The following is a 14,726-nucleotide window of genomic DNA, read 5'->3' as shown; positions in this document are numbered from 1 at the left end:
AGGTCCAGTCAGTCTCACTGCAGACCAGCCAAGCCGATTATTCTACCAATAGCACTGCGTAGACCTTTCGCTGTGGCTATCTTACAGTACAATTGCTGCTTCGATTTCCAAGAATGGGCTATACACTCAATCTTCCCATAATACGCTGAGTGAAATCAGGACTAGGTGGGCTGCCAGCCCGCTTCGTCATTTGAGTTAATGCAGCAATACGGATCAGTCTTCTGCATGCTCGCCGTTCCCAAGAAGAACGGACGCGTGATAATGCATGCATTTCATGCACCGAGCTGCATTGAGAGAAATTTATACAAATTACCCAATGACTCTTTGCTGGCTTTAAGAAGGCATCAGATTGACATAAATGATATCTTCAACAAGAGGGCTCTTTTCTAGCATTCCCCGAATTCGTGTTACCGCAAAAGCCCACTTCGTAACCCATAGCAATTGGCTATTGATTGACCCGACAATGGCTATCCACCCCGATCTACATGGAAAACCTGCTATGGTGACAGGAGGTGGGAGGGGCATGGGCAAAGCCATTTCATCTGCACTCGCTAGATCTGGCGTAAAAGTCGCTCTTGCCGAAGTTGACGAGGCCATCGGTAGGCAAGTCGAGAAGGAACTCGTTAGCCAGGGTTATGAAGCACGCTTCATCGAGACGGATGTCACCAGCTCTAGTAGCATCAGAAACGCATTTGAGGAAACAATCACAATATTCGGCAACCTTGAAATTGCGGTGATAAACGCAGGCGTGAACGGTAATTCCATGTCGACTTGAGAGCTGGTTGAGGCCGAATGGGGTAGAGTAATAGACACCGACCTCTCCAGTGTCGCCTACTGCCTGAAGTGGGAACTGCAACAGATGATCACGCAAGGTCGCGGCGGCTCCATTATAAACATCTCCTCCAGTGGTGCTCTGAAGACGAGGCCTAATATGCCTGCATACTGTGCTTCCAAGCACGGTGTGGCCGCTTTGACCACCACTGCAGCGAAAGAAAACGGCCACAACCAGATTAGCGTGAATGCTGTCGCCCCCGGCATGACCAAAACTGAAATGCTTACCGACGCCCTGACGAAGATCGGTGCCAGTGAGGACGCACTTGCAAAGCAAAGCTCCCTATTGGGACGCTGTGCACGGCCGGAGGAGGTTGCGGAAAGTGTATTGTGGCTCGCATCCGATAAGACTTCATATGTCACGGGTGTCGTTATTCCTGTTGATGCAGGGTACTCCTTGATGTAAGGAATCTTGATGCTACCGGATATGGATGGGTTTGCTTGTTGCTTGAACAAGATTCTGTCTCTTTGGTATTTTGTGTGAGCTTCCAAAGCCTACAGACTTCCAGATAAGAACCTACCGATTGACGCTGAAGATCACAAAGTCGATACATCCCTTACATATGTGGCCCCATAGCTCGTGTTTCCCATGCGCCTAGATAGTGACCCGGCTGTTGGAATATCAATTCCTGGAAGCCATTACAGTAAAATCGAAATTTCACTCCAAAAAGTTGTTTCAATTTCAGAATATCACGAGTGGATGCAGTACTAAACTCTGATCTATTAGAATCCATTAGGAAAAGTAGCTTAATAAAGTTAGTATTGTCATATAGAAACAAGCGGATATCAATGGCTTACAAACGCCTGAATCCGGTACATGAAATTGAATTACACTCTGCAACCCTACTGGTGTTTGACGGCATGCTATGGAATGTAAGGGGCAATGCGCTCTTCCAGAGCAATCTAGAACGGTGCTCGTGCATTATGACTGTAGTACACAACGGTGTGAGTATCCCTAAAGAAAGAAAGAAAGACAACATCTGGGTTTGTATCCCGTGTGACTGCGGGAACCTCCTAGGAGAGGACCCTTTTCGAGGCAGCTTAAGATACCTCATTTAGTCTCTCAAAACTATGATTCAGAGACTACACTGCTTTATACCCGCTTGCGCATTCAGCCATGGCTGCTCTGAATATGCTAGTTGAACAAGTCCTGCCTGTTAATGTTGGCTTGATAGTACTCATTAGTATCTTGATCTATGCTTGCAGCGTTATTACTATTCGCCTTTACTTCCATCCCCTCAGCAAGTTCCCCGGACCTCGAATTGCCGCTGCCACCAGTTGGTACGAATTCTATAAAGATGTCATCCTGAGTGGACAGTACTCCAAATCATTTCCATCGCTACATGCAAGATATGGTCTGGCACTGCTGATGAAGTGACCATCAAACTCTTTATGCTCACTACTACACAGGCTCTGTCGTCCGAATTCATCCCAATGAACTTCACGTCAACAACAGGGACTTTTTTCATAGGTACACAAGGAAGTACTAGGTTAGGTGAGACTGTGCTGACAAGACCCAGAGTATTCAGAAACGGAACGGACTTTTACAAGGATCCTGCCTTCTTTGGCAGTATTGCGTTCAATGACTCCATTGCCTTTCTCACCGATCCTCACGAATACAAGCTCCGTTATGACATTGTGAAAACCTCCTTTGCAAAAGGACATGTCGATCTTCTGGCCCCCGAGCTGGAAATGATCGTGACCAAAGCTATTAATCAAGCAAAGATCGCAGCGGAGACGCAGTGCCCGCTAAATATCCAACAGCTCTACCATTGTGTCACGGTTAGTTCTTCATACTCCTTGACCTGCTAGAGAATCTGAAGGTCAGGTAACAGTATCCTCCATAGGCCGATGCCATAATGGTATTACTGTATGGAAGATCTTTAGACCTGGTTATGTCGGGAAAAGCGTATCCGCCATTACTTTCCAGCCTAGCTATGTTTGGGGATCGATTTCATCTGTTCAGAAGCTTTCCTATCCTCGCCCGGATTGCCCTTAAACTCCCTCCCAGACTGACGGACATGATCGCCCCGGGCTACATGGACTTTAGACAGGTGAGTAAGCACCAATCAATGCCATTGCTAAAGAAAAGCTTAGCTCACTAATAACTCATGATTTAACAGCGGTGTTTGGAGTGGATGAGAGATATCTCTGGAAATCTTGCGCCAAGCGACCAGAAAGAAGGCAATGCCCGAATGACGGTTTTCAGTTCGCTTCTTCAAGCAGAGAAAGACTCTCCATCACGGTCTATGGATGGGCTTGTTAATGAAGCATACTTCTTTTGCTTTGCTGGGACGGAATCTACAAGCTACGCGCTATCTTGTGCTACTTATTACCTGCTAACGCACCCAAATTGTGCAAAGAAGCTGAGAGAAGAGCTCGAGTGCCAGCCTGTGAACGCAGATGGGATTATCGAATACCAATATTTACGCAACCTACCTTATCTGGTAAATAACAGCGTTTGCTGCTTATCACCTGGGTTCTTCGCTAATAATCCATGTACAGACTGCCGTGATCAAAGAGTCACTTAGGCTGTCCTCTCCAGCTCCAACCAGACTTCCGCGTATTGTTCCCAAAGGTGGAATTGAAGTTGATGGCCAGTTAATACCACCAGGAGTAAGTCAAGGCATTACACTATGAGCCAAAACCGATCAAGCTAATATTCTCGCTTGTGGCCAGACAGCAGTCTCAATGTCGGCAAGGATGATCCACTTTGATCCAGACATCTTCCCCAAGCCCGACGAATTTAATCCTGAGAGATGGATTGGCGAAAGCGGCAAAACACTGGATAAATGGAATGTTACATTTTCCAAGGGAACACGCTCATGCATTGGCATCAAGTAAGTTATAACATCAGCCATGGAATATAGTAACTGACCGCCGTATGTTAAGCCTTGCTTACCTTGAGTTGTATATTTGCCTTGCAAATATTTTTAACAAGACTCAGATTGAACTGTACCAGACAGACGAGATAGCTATGGAATGGAGTGACCACGGAGCGGCAAGAACTGCGAAAGATGTCCATGTGTTGGTGAAGGGGGTCAAAGACTAGACAGTCGAGCAAATACCGGTCATCAAATTGTCACCATTCGCGTACTTCGTTCTTGATACTGGAAGTAAGAATACTGCTAAAGACCTCACATTACATCAGGAACTGAAAGACTTGGTCCGTTTCCCGACTTTGCATTGCGTCCTCCTGTGGTAGGATAGGGCACTGTATACCTAGCAAAGTAGTGGTATAAACGGTTCAGTAACACATTCTGTTTCGTCACGCTTATAGTTGACTCAAATTATCTAAATTTAGTATCTTTTCACCCAAGATGGAATTGATATGTTAGTACACATGATATTTTAGTTTTCCATTTGCAAGTTGTCCACGTACATAAGTGGAAGATGCACGTGTGGATGCCCAGCGGCAGGTTTTCTCCGCCTTCTGCCTCCGAAGCTCTCTCCGTTCCCGCGTCGCATTTATCTGCTGCCACTCATTTCAACATTGTTGCTCTGGGCCTTCCAGAATGATTTTGGCCCTTCCCGGATAATTAATTAATCTGATGATCACCTACTCACCTCACATTGCACGAAATAACCGGACCCCTCGTTGACGAGCCGACGACGTTACACCCTCCTACCCACCCTCCAACCTCCAGCCTCCGTTCTTTTACCTTCACTCTAACACCGCACCCACCATGTCCGTTTGGAACCCCGATAATATTCGCGATGTCGCCGAGTCGGTCGGTGTCGTGAACCTCAGCAATGATGTCACCGAGAACCTTGCCCGCGACGTCGAGTACCGCATCGCGCAGGTCCTGGAAGAAGCCCTCAAATTCATGCGTCACAGTCGACGCACACTACTCACAACACAAGATGTCGCGCAGGCCCTGCGCGTACTGGACGTGGAGCCACTGTACGGATACGAGTCTACAAGGCCCTTGCGGTTCGGAGAAGCATCACTGGGGCCTGGTCAGCCGCTGTTCTACGTGGAGGACGAGGAAGTGGACTTTGAGAAGTTGATAAATGCGCCGTTGCCCAGGGTTCCTCGGGAGGTCTCTTTCACAGGTATGTTTTTTTTTTTTTTTGTTCCTGCTGCTGTGTGGAAATATCTACAATGAAATGTTGGCATGCTGACTCCCTTAAGCCCATTGGTTGGCGGTTGAAGGTGTACAACCGTCCATACCCCAGAATCCCACGGCGGCCGACTCGAGAAACATGGAACTGATGTCCAAGGGACCCAACGCAAGCTCTACATTGGCGGCCATGAGTGGAGGAGGAAATGTCTCCGTCAAGCCCTTGGTGAAGCATGTGCTTTCCAAGGAACTCCAGCTATACTTCGAGAAGGTCTGCAACGCCTTCCTGGACGAGTCCAGTGAGGAGTACAGGACGTCGGGTTATGCCAGTCTCCGTGAAGACCCTGGATTACACCAGCTGGTGCCATATTTCGTGCAGTTCATTTCGGAGAAGGTGACGCATGGGCTGAAGGATGTCTTCGTCCTGACGCAGGTGATGCACATGGCCGAGGCTCTGGTACAGAACAAGTCTCTCTACGTGGACCCTTATGTGAGTCATGATTGTCACATGAACAACACCGATTACATTTTACTGACTCCTGATAGATTGCTTCACTTGTTCCACCAATTCTGACGTGCCTGATCGGCCGACAACTCGGTGGCAGTGCTGAATTGACGGAACAATTTGCCCTGCGCGACCTTGCGGCATCGCTTCTGGGCCTTATCGCCAAGAAATATTCCAATTCGTCGCATACACTGAAGCCACGCTTGGCTCGGTCGTGCCTGAAGACATTCCTGGACCCGTCCAAGCCGTTTGGGGCGCACTATGGCGCGGTGATCGGACTACATGCGGTTGGCGGTGCGGAGGCGGTGCGGGTGCTGATCATGCCTAATCTGCCGACGTACGGCAACCTGCTCAAGGATGGGATGGCGGAGGAGAGTCCACGCCGGCCGGAGGCAGAGCGGGTGCTTAGCGTGCTGCTGGGGGTGCTGAACACGCTACGGGAGGGCCGGATGGCACTGGCCAACGGTCATGGCGCGATGGTGACGGATGGCCTTCGAGATCGGCTGAGTCAGAAAGTGGGCGAGTTCCTGGCCGCAAAGATTAGTGACGCGGGGGAAGTTGATCTGGCTCATGCCATTGTGGAGTCGTCATCCTAATTCTCCATGTCTCTCTCACGACAACAGAAAGTATGGTTTGTATCTACTTTGGATGTACATCTTAGGGGGTGGGGGAAGAGGCATGCGTGATTTTCTCTTTCCATTCTTGTTAGTTAATTCTTTGTTGCTGGGCATGGGCAGAATCGGCGTTTGGGCAAAAGGGTGTTTAGAAGGAGGGAATCGGGGCTATTATTGAATGCTAGCTAGCGAATTGTACCTCTGCATGATATACTGATTGCAACCAAGTATACTATGTTCACTATGTTCATAGTGCTGGAGTGTGTAGGAGTGGAGGAAGTTGTGTGACCGGTTTCCTCGAAGGGAGGGAGGAGAGACACGACGTCACCCTCTTTCTCATGTTGGTGGGTGACCCTTGTACCACCGCCTGCCTGGTTGGGCACGAAATGTCGGGTTTTTTCCGTATTATTTCGTCTGAATCTGGTTTGGCTGGGCAAATGCGACCGGCTCATTCCTTATTCATTCATGGCCTTCTTCTCATCATCATCTACTTACTATTCATCCATTGCGCCCTCCTGCCTCTCCAGGGATCGTGTGTGGTTGGACTAAATTTTATAATTGCCCAGGTGAGTTATATGTTCCTGCATCTTCCCCTCATCCTATTGATTGGCGGTTTCCCGATTCTGAACCGTTTTCCCGCCATTCTCTCAGATTCTGCGCTTGATTTCCCAGCTGGCGCCCAACCCAGATTGGCATCTTGTCTTTTTGCCCGCCCCACGAACTTTTTTCGGGCCCACAGATCACGGACAGCAATAATAATCGCTCAACCATCGCCCGTCAATAACTACTTCTTTCTTTTCCCTCCCCCCCACGTCCGCGTGCCTTTTTCCCAAATCTTATTTATTTCCCTTCTTCTCTCACTTGTTTGGTGAAGAGGAATCAATTGCTTTGGTTGTCTTTGACTCATTGACTGATCAAAGAGCCAAATCGCTTTGCTGCTTCTCTCTGCACACTTGCCCTACCCGTTATCGTTGCCGTCGGAAGTCGCCTCGCAGATGTTCAGTGCTGTGGCTTTTCGCGACATCGTGCTGTTTTAAGCCCGTCTTCTGTCCTGCCTTCCATGAACCCGAAGGATCTACTACGGTACCTGTCTAAGCCTGCCAAGTAGGTTGTCTCCGTCTTCTGAATTTCTTTCCACTTGGTCTCCGGTGGGTCAAAAGTTTCTGTCATGGCTAACAGATCGCGAGTAGGCCCCGATAACACGCCTAAACCCCACCTTTTTTCTCCAGTCGCGCAAACCTCACTTTTTTCTCTCCCACACTTAAAAAAGCAGATACTCTCGTCTGCTAGACCCGATACTTTCGCCGGTATCGGTATCTTCCAGCACGAGGGTCACGACGATATAGTCACCATTCCCTTTTCCAGAGGCTTTTTCCTCCTTTCCCTTTCGTTCCGCCCTCCCTAGCAGCCCTTCAGGCTTCTACCGAATCTACCCCTCTTTGGCTGAGTGCCAATTACCAGAAAAAAGATTAAGGGCCTACTCTCTCAGACGGACATAGCCCCCCTGTTCGTCTGGGCAGCAGATAGTGCTTCCTAGGCTCTTTGTCTACGGTCCACAAATCCAGTCGCGCGCACCTGCTATATCGCTGCTCCATCCGCTCTACCGATTCATTTACCACATTTTCAAATCGGTCAAGATGGTCTACATTGGAATTCCCCAGCACTACACGGCGTCGCCGTCCTCTTTCATGGCGACCCCGTCCTTGACGATCAACCATGAGGCAACCCAGGATCTTGATTCCACCAACGCCTTCGAAGGTATGTCACTGTTATGGTAGAAGCGCATGCTGGCATTATACTGACGTGAGTGAAGGCCCCGAGAAGCTTCTGGAGGTTTGGTTTGCCCCGTCCGCTCAGGAACTGGGTTCCGCCGGTCCTGCCGGCCTGAAGGCTGTGCCCGAAGAGATCTGGAAGGACATGCTTGATCTCGTCAACTGCCAAGTGCTCTCCATTGTCTCGTCTGAGGATGTGGACGCTTATCTTCTGTCCGAGTCCAGCATGTTCGTCTGGCCCCACAAGCTGATTCTCAAGACCTGTGGTACCACGACCCTGCTGTCGGGTCTTCCGCGCATCCTCGAGATTGCCGCTCTGTTCGGTGGCTTCCCTCGCGCCACGGCGCCTTCCCGTGGTATCGCCGTCGCTGCGGCCCCGTACCGCGTGTTCTATAGCCGCAAGAACTTCCTCTTCCCTGATCGTCAGCGCGGCCCTCACCGCAGCTGGAGAGACGAGGTTCGCACCATGGACAAGCTTTTTCTCAACGGCAGCGCCTACATGATTGGCAAGATGAACGGCGAGCACTGGTACCTCTACCTGACTGAGCCCAACACCTTGCTCACTCCCCCGACCAGCCCTCGTGTGGAGTCGGAGGATCCGGTGACCGAAACCAAGATGCTTCAAGTGCCCGCAGCTGGAGCGTACCAGACCCGCGAAGATCAGGATGAGACTTTGGAGGTGTTGATGACCGACCTGGATGAGGAGAACGCCAAGCAATTCTACCTCGACCACGCTACTGCTGTTGCCGAGAAGCGTTACTGCAACTTCGAGGCCGACAATGACGACCACGTTGATGTCTTCAGCAACAACTCCGATATGGATGACGTGTCGTCCAATGGCAGCCGCGTCTTGCCTCCTGAGCTGACTACCGAGGGTCACGCTCTGGGAACGGTCGTGTCGGAGTCTTGTGGTCTTTCGGACGTCTATCCTAAGTCCAAGTTCCCCGAGTCTCGGATCGACGCCTACCTGTTCACCCCGTGCGGATTCTCCGCCAACGGCGTCATCCCCACCCCGGACCAGAACACCGGAACGCACTACTTCACGGTGCATGTGACCCCGGAGCCTCACTGCTCTTATGCGTCGTTTGAGACCAATGTGCCGCACTCGCAGAACGGCCAGACTACGCAGGAGATCATCCAGCAGGTGGTGAACATCTTCAAGCCCGGACGCTTCACGGTGACCTTGTTCGAGGCGAAGCCTGAGACTACTACGGCCGACGGCGAGTTGGACCACATCAAGGAGGTCAAGTACATTGAGCGGCAGGCAGCTCGTCGCACCAAGATGGAAAATGTGGCAGGATATCGTCGGGTGGATCGGATCGTGCATGACTTGGACGGATATGACCTCGTGTTCCGCTACTACGAACGTCTTGACTGGAAAGGGGGGGCCCCTCGGCTCGGAGAAGAGCGCGTTTGAGAGCGAACACAGTGTCTATCCATGCATGGGAGATGAGATGGAAGTGGGAGAATGATATCGTTTACTTGACTGTTTCCAATTTCGGGTTTTGTCAGCTGTTGTTTTTCTGTCATCGAGCGATTGAGCTTTGTTCCTTTTGAGCAATGTTAGTATCCACCTTCGCTTACGCCTTGTGGCATTGTGGTTATTTTGAACGAATATTATCCGTCTTACGGACTGATCAGGCGCATTGATTGTATAACTGTAGAACTTCTGAGTAGTTGAGTGAGAACAAGTGAAGTAGAAATAAGCAGCGGGCGGGCGCAGGAGCGCGCCGGCGGAAAGTCGACCACTCGGCAGACTTGCCGGATGGGGGGCCGTAACACCGATAAGCCGCCTTTCGTTCTTTCATCCGCGCTTCATCGCATCATCTTCCCCAAGCTGTTTTCATATCCAGTCCACCACCTTCACCCTTTCTATCCTGAATGATCTAATAACCTAATCCTGAATTGCGCCTTACCGAAATCCCCAGACAGATCGAGATACAAGTTTTCATCCGCGCAGCGAGCAAGCCTTGTCGGCTCTCGACTACCAACACCATCCATCACTTTATTCCTTCAACACAAACACAATCACCACGATGTCCTCACCACCTCCTCCATCCTCCAACCCTCTCAAACGCCCCTCCATATCCTCTGCCTCCTCCCAACCCCTCGGCAGCCATCCCAAACGACCGCGCATGCACCCCCTCCGCCAGACCTCCTTCCCCAATACCATCGACGCAGACACGCGCACTTACAGCGACGCCGGCAGCGTGACGGGCAGTTTCACAGGTAGTTTAGGCGGGACCAGCGCAGATGGCGTGTTCCTGACGAAGGGAAAGAAGCGCGGCCGCAAGAGTAAAGCAGAGAAGGAGCGCGAAAGGGAAGAAGGGAGTCTGCGGGCAGGGATGGATCGACTGGGGTCGGTGGATGCGGATGGCGCGTCGGTGAGGGGTGGTGCTGGTGGCGGAGGTGCTGGAGGAGGAGGGGGAGAAGATGCAGATGAGGATGAGGACTTTGATGATGAGGGGGAGTTGTTGGGGAGGGAGGAGGGGACGACGGATACAGAGGCGGAGAAGAAGAATATGGCGTATGCGTCCCTCTGCTTCTAAGGTGTTTATCTGGCTTCGTGGGAGAAGTTGCTAACATGGTTTTCTCTAGGCTGCTGGTGGATGCATTCAATCCCATCCAGTCAGAACGATATGATTTGTTCAAACGAGCCAAGTTACGAAAGGAAACGCTACGACGTATTGTCAATCATGCTCTGTCGCAGTCTGTGCCGGCTAGTGTGGTTACCACGATTAATGGCTTTACGAAGGTCTTTGCCGGTGAGATTATCGAGAAGGCTCGTACCGTGCAGGCTGAGTGGGCTCTTGCTCATGATCAGGCGGCTTTGGCTGCCATTGAAGCTGAACAGGCGGCGACGACGACGACAACAGCAACAACAACAGCAACGCCTGGGGGTATAAAGCAGGAGCCCGTGGAGAGGGGCCCTATGTCTACGCCTACTGGGAAGAAGGATGTTAAGTTGCCTCCGAATCCCCATCGGGGTCAGTTACTGCCTTCGCATCTGAGGGAGGCGCTGCGGCGGTATAAGCGCGATGGAGAGGGTGGTGGCGTAGGGTTCTCCGGGCTGAGTATGGGTAATCTGGGGGTAAGAGGGTCGGTCACTTGGTCTGCTGGGAGTGTTGGGGGTCGGCGTATCTTCCGGTAAGAGATCATGGTGGGAGCTGGGTAATGGTAGAGCCGTGGGTGCAGAGTTGAGCGTGGATAGCAAAACGGTGGCTGATAAGGACCACTGCTGTGATGATATTGTTTAATACATGACGGTAGACAGATTGTCTATACTACTGACTAGACACTGCATACTCATTCTTATCATGATTCTAACTACTAGCATTCCAGGCGTACCCGTCCCCTTATAGCAGTGATAAATTTGATCCACCGTGATAATACATGCAACACGCATATGGTTCCCATAAATATTCCTTCTACTCTCATCAAGGCTTTCTAGTAGCCATCGGTTAGGGTCCTCATCGCACCATCTATCTCTCGAGGTACCTACGCTCCACCCCCATCCTCTGCATCTTTTCACCACCTTTCCTCGGTTCAATATAAAAACATCGATACTCTCCAATATATCTCTTCCGAAGATAGCAGCGCGCCCATCGACTTGTTGATCTCGATTAAAAGGTCTGATAAATGGAATTCTACCAAAATATTACGGGGAGGGGGCGGCAGAGAAGAGATAAGCAGTGTGGATGGAGAGAACCGAGGGGTCATACAGGGATCTCCTTCCTGCTGATTGGGAAATTAGGGGCCACGATGTGATAGGCTGTACGTGCATGCATTAGTCCAGGTAAGCCAACCTGAACAGCTCTTTGTCTCCCAACCCTTAGCAACCCTATTTAGTGTGCTTCCCTAACTCCTACATTTCCCCTCCTACCACCATACCATCAACATGGCTGTTAACGTTTTGAGTATAGGTATTTCCCTGCTCGTGATTGTATGCATCTTCTTCCTCACCAGACTACTCTACTTTTATCCGAATGAGACCTGATCTGTTTGCTCAGTACCCCATAAGCCGCATTATCTATAATCTGTTTTTCAGTCCATTGAGTCACTTACCCGGGCCAATTAGTTGGTCTGCCACCCGTTTGCCGTTCATTAGGGCGCTACTTCGGGGCACGATTGTCCATGACTTTGAAAGATTGCATCGCAAATATGGGCCTGTTGTGCGTACCGCCCCCGACGAGGTCAGCTTTGCCAGCGGGGACGCTTGGACAGACATCTATGCGAATCGGCCTGATGATCGCCAATTCCTCAAGGATCCCCTCTGGTGGCGAAGGCAGCCTGGCCAGCCTGATACTCTTTTGAGTGCGATCCATCCGGCCAAACATTCTCGTATGCGTAAATTACTCGCTCCGGCCTTCACTCCGCGCGCTTTGAGGGCGCAGGAGGCTGTGCTGCAGAGATATGCCTCACTTCTCGTCGACCGGATCAAAGACCAAGTGTCAGCCGCTGGCACAGACGGAGCAGTGATTGACATGGGGCCCTGGTTCAATTTCACCACTTTTGATATTTTCGGCGACCTCGGCTTTGGCGAGTCATTTGATTGTCTCCAGCACTCACGGTATCACCCTTGGATTGCCCTACTATTCGGTAGTGTTAAGGCGACCTCATTTATTGCGGCAGCGCGGTATTACCCCCCGTTAGAAGCGCTACTGATGAAATGCATCTCCGGCTCGCTGCGCGAAAAGAGTCAGCGCCATTACCGGCAAATTGTGGACAAGATCGACCGACGGCTTAGCTGGGAACTTCAGCGGCCGGATATCATGTCTCACCTAATCGATGAGAATGGTCAAGTGGCATTACCACGGGGGGAGCTTAACTCGACCTTTATGATCTTGACTACAACGGGCAGTGAAACAACTGCCACGGTGTTGACGGGTATATTGGCCTATCTAGTGAATGAACCACCAATCCAGGAGCGGCTCATCCGGGAGATCCGCGAAAGGTTCGAATCTAGTCAAGATATCAACCTGTCAGCAGCGGCGGATCTGTCGTACCTCACTGCAGTGATTCAGGAGGGTCTTCGACTGTGTCCACCGGTGCCGTGGATGCTTCCCCGCCAGGTGCCACCGGGAGGAAGCACTGTGTGTGGGACTTGGTTACCAGGCGGAGTAAGTCAAACCAACAACAAAACCACTGGAGATATAATCGAGGTAAAGCACTGACAATAAAAATCCGGCCTAGACCTCGGTTTCTCTACAGGCTTACACCCTCAATCGCGACCCCTCTCGCTTCCATGCAGCCTCCTCTTTCGTTCCCGAGCGATGGCTTCCGGATGCGTTGAACAACCCTAACTCACCCTTTTACCACGATGACCGTCAGGCGGTGCAGCCGTTCAGCATGGGCCCACGGTCTTGCCTAGGTCAGCACCTGGCATGGGCGGAGATGAGGTTGATCCTCACCAAATTACTGGTCAGCTTTGATTTCGAGGCGGTAGAGGGGAAACGCCTGCAATGGGAAGAATTGCGGACCTTCTTGTTGGTGGAGAAGCGGCCCTTGGAGGTGCGAGTGCGGCCGGCCCCGTCTTGGTAGGGCTGGATGGATCCTTTGAGCTTGATCTAGCTGGTTTCTACGCGGTTGCTTATGAAAACAGATGATTGTTACATTTTATTGTTATTTTTATTTTCTATTTTTTTTTAGGACATTATAGGACTAATAGAAGCAGTTCCTATTATTGAGTGGTACCAACTATTCGAGTTAATACAGTAACAGCTAAGATAGTAGACCATGTTTAGTTAGATACAGGATAGCACGCAGGCTTGTATAAGACCTATTTCAAGTTCAAATAACTATAGCTCTTCTCAGTATAGCACGCACATTCTGCCATAACCCGCTCCTTCTTCGTCCAGTCAACCCATGACAACTGCCATTTCATTGGTGTTGCGTCACTATCCACTATTAAAGACGCATGGATTGTACCAGCGCGGGTTCTTGATCGTCAACAAACCCATTTCAGCCGGCCAGATCATGGCTCTGTGCTCCATCTGGTTCAACACGCTCAGTGGTCATATCCAAGCGATCTGACTTTTGTAAGGCAGTTACCATCGCTATCGCGGACGCGGAGTAGGATTTTGAATCTGGTGGAATTGAAGCATTCCTCCACGTACGGTGATTGAAATAGCTAGATCGTGCCTGCTTGGTAGTTCTCGTAGGATGTTACATATCTGAGCAGGGACCTTTAGACTGCGGGATTGTTATTGCAATATAGGAGGACAAGAATAGCGACACAGGTCTATGGGTCTAGGGGCCATGGTCCAGATGAAAGTAAGCTAGTAAGATGCCGCCGCGCTTTTAGTAATGGTCAATGCCGGGCAATTATGCTTGCTACTCGCCCTGAGATCACGGACCTTTCTCATCGTCCCGACCTGTAGCAAACGTGCATTTGAACATCGGTTTATTGTGGTTATGGTCTGTCCTCTCGAGATGTTGAACTTGTAGCCGATATTCCAGAGCTGGCACTTAAGATATACACACAGCTTTTGAGCGCACACCGGGCAAGACCGTTTAGCAAAAGGTCCCTGGGTCTGACTATAACTATAAATGTTTTTGCATTGGGAGTGGTTAGATCCAGATATCTCGAGGCCATCTTATCAACGCTTGTTCAGTTTTGAACTAGCTGTTCTCAAGAGAGTATAACTGGCTCTGACCGGATAATTATCGATAACCATCATTTTTCTGAAACACAAGCTAATGTCGGCTTGTGGCCGATATCACCACCAGTGCCAATGGAGGGTAATGCACACAAGAAGTACAAGTACTAGCTCCAATTTGTCCTAGCCGTATATGTAGAATCATTTTCGTCTCGGTGTTTATCAGACAGACGGCAGAAGCCTATCGGTTGAGTAAGATATCTGTGAGGATGGTGCCAATGTCATCTCATATCTGGGTCCCCGGGAACGATATAAACCAGTATGATTTGATGCTGATGAGT

General features: G+C 50.4%; 5 protein-coding genes across 5 annotated transcripts; all 5 read left to right on the top strand.

Annotated features, from left to right (window-relative positions):
• Window positions 1-410: 410 nt before the first annotated feature.
• On the top strand, window positions 411-3,883 carry BO88DRAFT_488078 (cytochrome P450; the record flags this gene model as incomplete). The annotated part of the gene is made up of 8 exons (XM_025712593.1): window positions 411-755; window positions 810-1,233; window positions 2,352-2,613; window positions 2,679-2,885; window positions 2,955-3,278; window positions 3,337-3,447; window positions 3,511-3,671; window positions 3,724-3,883. The coding sequence occupies exons 1-8, from the start codon at window positions 464-466 to the stop codon at window positions 3,881-3,883; spliced, it is 1,941 nt and encodes a 646-aa protein (XP_025563127.1). The 5' UTR covers window positions 411-463.
• A 514-nt stretch (window positions 3,884-4,397) lies between these two features.
• Window positions 4,398-6,235, top strand: BO88DRAFT_405026 (TATA-binding protein-associated factor TAF6). Its single transcript, XM_025706775.1, has 3 exons — window positions 4,398-4,887; window positions 4,967-5,385; window positions 5,442-6,235. The coding sequence occupies exons 1-3, from the start codon at window positions 4,518-4,520 to the stop codon at window positions 5,994-5,996; spliced, it is 1,344 nt and encodes a 447-aa protein (XP_025563126.1). The 5' UTR covers window positions 4,398-4,517; the 3' UTR covers window positions 5,997-6,235.
• Window positions 6,175-7,034, top strand: BO88DRAFT_47164 (uncharacterized protein). The gene has a single exon (XM_025711706.1). The coding sequence runs from the start codon at window positions 6,353-6,355 to the stop codon at window positions 6,884-6,886; it is 534 nt and encodes a 177-aa protein (XP_025563125.1). The 5' UTR covers window positions 6,175-6,352; the 3' UTR covers window positions 6,887-7,034.
• A 623-nt stretch (window positions 7,035-7,657) lies between these two features.
• On the top strand, window positions 7,658-9,247 carry BO88DRAFT_405024 (adenosylmethionine decarboxylase SPE2). Its single transcript, XM_025706774.1, has 2 exons — window positions 7,658-7,772; window positions 7,828-9,247. Exons 1-2 carry the CDS (start codon window positions 7,703-7,705, stop codon window positions 9,201-9,203), a joined length of 1,446 nt encoding a protein of 481 aa, XP_025563124.1. The 5' UTR covers window positions 7,658-7,702; the 3' UTR covers window positions 9,204-9,247.
• Window positions 9,248-9,566: 319 nt separating this feature from the next.
• Window positions 9,567-13,327, top strand: BO88DRAFT_388725 (cytochrome P450 monooxygenase; the record flags this gene model as incomplete). Its single annotated transcript, XM_025704880.1, has 5 exons — window positions 9,567-10,313; window positions 10,385-10,866; window positions 11,710-11,729; window positions 11,797-12,906; window positions 12,980-13,327. Exons 1-5 carry the CDS (start codon window positions 9,823-9,825, stop codon window positions 13,325-13,327), a joined length of 2,451 nt encoding a protein of 816 aa, XP_025563123.1. The 5' UTR covers window positions 9,567-9,822.
• Between the last annotated feature and the right edge of the window lie 1,399 nt (window positions 13,328-14,726).

The sequence above is a fragment of the Aspergillus vadensis genome (genome assembly GCF_003184925.1).
Source record: "Aspergillus vadensis CBS 113365 unplaced genomic scaffold BO88scaffold_11, whole genome shotgun sequence".
Taxonomy (NCBI): domain Eukaryota; kingdom Fungi; phylum Ascomycota; class Eurotiomycetes; order Eurotiales; family Aspergillaceae; genus Aspergillus; species Aspergillus vadensis.
This window is presented reverse-complemented; position numbering and strand designations above follow the sequence as displayed.